General features: G+C 43.8%; 1 protein-coding gene across 1 annotated transcript in view; it reads left to right on the top strand.

The window, feature by feature from the left end:
- Window positions 1–256: 256 nt before the first annotated feature.
- The window catches only part of TMEM242 (transmembrane protein 242), a 30808-nt gene continuing 24562 nt past the window's right edge, over window positions 257–6502 (top strand). Inside the window, exons 1-2 of the mRNA XM_072828960.1 lie at window positions 257–673; window positions 1490–1590. Of these exons, the coding sequence (XP_072685061.1) occupies window positions 586–673; window positions 1490–1590 (189 nt within the window). The 5' untranslated portion in view covers window positions 257–585. The remainder of the gene's footprint in view (window positions 674–1489; window positions 1591–6502) is intronic.

The raw sequence follows: 6502 nt of genomic DNA, 5'->3' as shown, positions 1-6502 counted from the left end.
CCGGCCACCTCTCCTGCTAGGTCCGTCCATCAAAGTGCGGGGACGGAGGGGTGTCACAGCGCAGCTGCTGGGCTGGCTCTCCTCCGGGGATAAAAACCTGTCACTCCCACCCAAAGCGACGACTGCTTGCAGACTTCCCGGGAGAGCGCACAGCGAAGACCGAGACCCGCCTTCTCAGGCTCGTGACGCACGGGCGCCGGCGGACGTCCTGGACGTGACGTCAGGCCGATCCCGACGCGGAGCTCCAGGGACTCGAGCCCGCGCCGCCCGGGCCGCGGCGCCTTCGCGACCGCTCGCTGCCTCCTAGAGTCCGAGCGGAGCACTGTGCGTGCCAGAGGGACACCGCGCTGGCCGCCGCGGTCAGCCCCGCCCGGCAGCCGACGACCCAACCTGCGAGGACACCGCCCCCGGGGCTGGGGTGGGCGCACCGCGAGGAGGAGAGAGAGGGTCAGGGGTCGGCGGGCGTTCCGGACCAGTATTCAGGACGCACCGGGAGAGGTGGTAGCGGAACCTTTCTCCTCCGCCTCGCGCCTGCCTCCCCCGGACCCTAGTGGGCGTGGGACGCGGTCGTGGAGGTCCCTAAACATGGACACGGCAGGTGCTGGGTCCGGGCAGCCGTCCTCGAGCCTCGAGCCTCCGGGGTCCGCAGACGATCGACTTTTCCTGGTGAAAGGTGTGGTGTGGTGAGGGGTGCTGGAGTCGGAGCGACTGTCCCGGGGCCCGCGCTGGAGCCGCCGTTCCCACCCACCTGGCCCTGGGAGACCTTCCTGGCCCCGCCCCCTCTCCCACCCCCCCTCCCCCCCCCGAGTTTACCTGGAGGGGACCGGCCTGTCCGGGGTCGTGCGCGGTGGAACCTCCCCTGGGCCGGGTGGCTGGTCCCGCGAGGCGTCCCGTGCGCTACCTTCCCACCATCCCCTCTAGTTTCTCTCGTGCCGTCCCCCTTTCTAGGTCGCACTATCTGGTTTTCCTCCCCGGGAGAGACTTCAAGCCCCTGCCCCTCACCCCCCACCCCCCACCCCGCCCCCGGAGAAGGGGAAGAAGGGCGGGGAAGGGACCCTGCGCCCGTTCTCAGCGCCCGGGAACGACCCCGCAGAACTAGAGGCCATGAGGTTACCTTTGGCAACAGCTGCCTAGCTATCGCTTCTCAAATTTCAAAAGTGACTTAAAATCTAATTTTTTTTAAGATTTTATTTATTCATGGGAGACAGAGAGAGGCTGAGGGAGAAGCAGGCTCCACGCAGGGAGCCCAGTGTGGGACTTGATCCCGATCCCGGGACCCCAGGACCACGCCCTGGGCTGCAGGCAGGTGCTAAACCGCTGCGCCACCCAGGGATCCCCTTAAAATCTAAATAGTGTCTGAACTTACCTGGGTACGTCTTTTTAACTTAAGGTGTGTTTTTTTTTTTCTTTAATCTCTCTCCTCACCCTCCACGCCCTCCACCCTCCCCCTTCTCCCCCCCCCCCCCCCGAAAAAAAAACCTTTTGGCAGGTGGAGTTTTCCTTGGAACTGTGGCTGCCGCAGGAATGCTAGCTGGATTTGTTACAACATTGTCATTGGCTAAAAAGAAAAGCCCTGAATGGTTCAATAAGGTTTGTGACTCGGAAAGCCATTCCTAGCACAGTTACTGTTTACAGATAATTAGCTGTTGTGCATAGAAGTAAAGAAAACGTTGGTGGCCTTTCATATGGTTTTAAGAAGTAAGCCTATATCCACCTCATAGATTCAGGAAGCATATAAATTAATCAATTCTTTATTTTCATTTAGAAAGAAGTCTTTAATTATGTGCTTTCTTAAATTTTAGCAGAACAAGACTTTGAAAGCTCATCCAGTACATTTCCTATTCACAACATGACTAAATCTAAAGCTGGGTAATTCCCTATTAGTTATAAGAGGGCCCAATAGTTTATGTACCGTAAAAAAAAATGATGCCAGTTAAATTCTTGACACAAAACTAATTGCCAGAGGCATTTATTTATTTATTTATTTATTTATTTATTTATTTATTTCAGTAAGCTCTGTACCCAGTATGGGGCTTGAAGACACAACCTCACGATCAAGAGTTTTCATGCTCTACTCACAGAACCAGCCAGGCACCCCACCAGAGGCATTTCTATTTCAAAAATATTAAATTGTTGAAGTAAAGTGCATCTTATATTAATGAAAAACGTGGGTCAGCCCCTGGAACCCAGAGATTACACATGCTTGTGTGCTACTGTGGCTCCACTCCCCAGAAAGGTGCCTGACACATAAGTGCTCAGTTTGGGTTGAATGACCATAATCTACTTATGCCAGAAAATTCTTACTCCATGAGCAAGATTGAGTAATCACTCATGTGGTCATATCCCCAGTTGATGAGTATTTTTCTTCTCATTGACTTGTAGTTACTTTTTTTGCATGTGTTGTCCTGTCTCTGCCCTCTCCATCCCACATGACTTACTTATCCATCATTTCATTGCTTCAACAAATGTTAACTTGGGATCTTTTATGTGTCAGGCACTGTGCTAGCCAAGTCCAAGAGATATAAAAATGAACAAAACATCTGCCCTTCAGGAAGCTAGCATCTGGTGCAAGAGATAAGATATCAAACAAATATTTACACAATTAACTATAAAATTACAATTCGATGTTTGAAGAACATCGAAATATAAACCAGTCGAGTTCCCATTCTACTGGTATTTTTAATAATCTGATATCATACTTAAGCATTGTAAATACTGTAAAGGAAAAAGACCACATTTAAAAGTGCTTTTGGTCCCCATCTGATTACTAAGGGCTTAAATGGAGCTACCCAAATCACTGTGGTGAAACTTGTGGTCATTTTCCCCCTGTATTATAGAATATTTTCAGTGCAGAAATATATCTTGTAGCAGAAATCAGTAAAGCCTAACTGATAGTGATGCTTTAACAATTTGCATTGATTTCTAAGCTTACATTACCATGTTAACCTTTGGGTCATAGACCTTTCTGAAAATCTGATGAAAGCTAGGGATTCTCAGGAAAAAAAACACATACCCACATTTACAATTTAATATTCTATTTTGTGGTTCTGTGATTTGATTATCACATATGCCCCATCAAACATGGTGGTTTTCAATCTGTGGTCCATAGAACCCTAGGGATCCTAGGAAACTCCTGGGGGGGGGGTCTATAAGGTCCAAACTTTTCATAATACCAAGACATTTGTGCTAATGGTAGAGAAGCATGTAGGAGTAAAACTGTTGGTGCCTTGGTGTAATTACAGTAGTGGCACCAAACTACTAGCAGGCATTGTGTTCTTCATTACCATGCATCGGCAATTTATTCTTTTTATTTTTTAAAGATTTTATTTATTCATGAGAGAGACAGAGAGAGAAGCAGGCTCCATGCAAGGAGCCCAATGTGGGACTCGATCCCAGGATCCTGGGATCACGCCCTGAGCCGAAGGCAGGTGCTCAACCACTAAGCCACCCAGGTGCCCGCATCTACAGTTAAAAAAAAAAAAACAAAACAAAACCTCACGGCATAAGAATATCTTTGTTATAGCAGTAAAATTATTAATTTTATTAAATATTAACCTTTGAATATCCCTCTTTAATATTCTACATGAAGAAATGGGAATTGCACATAAAGCACTTCTGATTTATTTCAAAGAAAGATGGTTTTCTCCAGGATAAGCAATTTATGATTAAGTTGCATGCTGAACTAGCTGCTTTTTTTTTTCATGTAATAACCATTTTTATTTGAAAGAACAACTGACAAACTATAGTTATTCAGAAGTGGGTATTTGTCAGACATTTTCTTCAAAATGAACAAAATGAGCCCAATGTCATCTCTTCAAGCAAGTACTTGTCAGTTTCTGTTGCCAATGATAAAATTGGAGCTTGCAAGTGAAAATTAGATCTTAGGAAACTTGTATCTGTCATTGTGAGCTTAATAACTGCTCAGTACTTAAAGGTTTTTCTGAGGAGATTGGTGGTAATATTTATGATGTGAAATATTAAATATTTAATAAATGGTGTCAACATTGGAAAGGTCTGCATAACTTGGTAAATCAATATTTTCTGAATGATCATAATGCATGGATAAAAGGCCCATTCGAAATACAAAATAGACTAATGGATTTCAGTGTAGCAAAGTACAGAAAACTCATCAGTGTGACTTCAGATTCTACAGTGCATGCAGCTTTTTGGGAAGTTTTGGTAGAACATCAAGGAAGGAAGGCTATTAAAATACTTGTCCTTTTTCCAACCACAGATCTCTGTAAGGCTGGATTTTATTCAAGTTCTTCAACCAAAAAACATATTGCAGCAGATTGAATACAGAAGCATTTATGAAAATTCATCTGTCCTTTGTTAAGCCAAACATTTTAAAAGATTAATCGAAATGTAAAACATTGCCTCCTTGAATTAAATTCTTTTGTTTTGTAAGAAAGTTGTTTTCATAAAAATAGGTTTATATTAATCTATATTGGGTTTATTTTTAAATGAATTAATACTTAAAATTTAAGAATTTTGGGACACCTGTGTGGCCTAGTAGTTGGGCGCTTACCTTTGGCCCAGGGCATGATCCCCGGGGTCCTGGGATTGAGTCTCCCATTGGACTCCCCACAGGGAGCCTGCTTCTCCCTCTGTCTGCGTCACTGCTTCTCTCTCTCTCTCTGTGTTTTATGAATAAATAAATCTTAAAAAGAAAAAAAAATTAAGAATTTCTTAGTTTTAATTTCTAATATATTAAATATTAACAAGTATAACACACATAATCAGAACTCTTTTGAGATCCAAGTATAAATGGATCCTGAGGCCAGAAAGTTTGAGAACCACTGTTCTGGATGGTTAAATGTGTTGTGCAAAGTTCTGCCTCCCCTCTGGGGAAATATTTGAATTAGGGCATTACCATTGATCCAGACTCAGAGAGGCTCAGAGGTTCTGGAGCAGTTAATGCATTTACACTGAGCAAGTGCCAGTTTAAGAATACCACTTAGGCAGTATACTTCATAGTTACTGCCTGGCAGTTTTCTCTGTCATTGATAGTGATAATAACATGTAGCATTTGAATGCTTACCACGTGCTAGCTGCTGCTGTAAGGATTAGGGTTCATTGAAGCCTTATCACAACCCTATGGGATACTGTTATTTTAATGTCCCCATTTAACTGAGGCATACATGGATTAAATGACTTGCTCACCATGCCATTCTTAACATCTTTGATTATTTTTGGAGAAAGAATTATTCTATTTTTAGCCTTTTTAAATGTAAATTTAAAAAAAATAGACTTCTGGGGCAGCCCGGGTGGCTCAGTGGTTTAGTGCTGCCTTCAGCCCAGGGTGTGATCCTGGAGACCCGGGATCGAGTCCTGCATCAGGCTCCCTGCATGGAGCCTGCATCTCCCTCTGTGTATTCTGTGCCTCTCTCGGTCTCTGTGTCTCTCATGAATAAATAAATAAAATCTTTTTTTTTTTTTAAATAGACTTTTGTTGGGTGGCTCAGTGGTTCAGCATCTGCCTTCAGCTCTGGGCATGATCCCAGGCTCCTGGGATTGAGTCCTGCATCTGGCTCCCCACAGGGAGCCTGCTTCTCCCTCTGCCTATTGCCTATGTCTCTGCCTCTCTGTAAAAAAAAAAAAAAAAGATTTCTGTCCACTAGCCTGGAATCTATGGAATCTAGGAATCTAGGTGTTCATTTTAATACAGATTCAGATTGCAACTCAGGACTTTAAGATGATGACCTTTTAGTTGGAGACTGCCTACACTGCTCTATTATTTCAGGAGAATGGTCATCATTTCTTTAAAGCCTTGACTGCATTATCTTAAGCTGAGTCTCCCGCTAGAAAACTGGGAGTTGAAAGGCAATAGTAAGTGCCAAATGAACATTCATTTTTCTTTGTCCTTCATTGAATAAAGAGAGGAAAATGTAACCTAAGGTGGTGTTTAAAAACACATGTATGTATATAATACATACATAATTTCTATCCTTCCCAAGGAAATAAGGAATTTTTAACTTAAGTTTCTAAAATAAAATGTAGGCACTTAAATTGACCCCGGTTTAACAATACTTGGTTGGGCAGCCCTGGTGGCTCAGTGGTTTAGCGCCACCTTCAGCCCAGGGCCTGATCCTGGAGACCCAGGATTGAGTCCCACGTCGAGCCTGCTTCTCCCCCTGCCTGTGTCTCCGCCTCTCTCTCTCTCTGTGTCTCTCATGAATAAATAAATAAAATCTTTAAAAAAAAAAAAAAAACAATACTTGGTTAATGTTACTGCTTCTGTATGAAAATTCAGGCCAGTTAGAAGTAAGTGAATTTATGTGAGATCTGTGGTATCTAGAGAACCACTCTGAAATTACAACAACATGAAAAAGAGGATAAGACTTGTTTTTATCATAGAAAATAGCTAAAGAAACATCTCTTGAAAATCTGGTTAGGTCTCAGGTATATTACAAAAAAGTGTTAAAGTCAGCAAATACTGAGTCTAGCTCAGTGCCTTCAGTGATGGGGCGGTTATTCCCTTTTGAAGCATGCATTGCATTCC

Source organism: Canis lupus, chromosome 1, assembly GCF_048164855.1.
Source record: "Canis lupus baileyi chromosome 1, mCanLup2.hap1, whole genome shotgun sequence".
In the NCBI taxonomy this organism is placed as follows: domain Eukaryota; kingdom Metazoa; phylum Chordata; class Mammalia; order Carnivora; family Canidae; genus Canis; species Canis lupus.
This window is presented reverse-complemented; position numbering and strand designations above follow the sequence as displayed.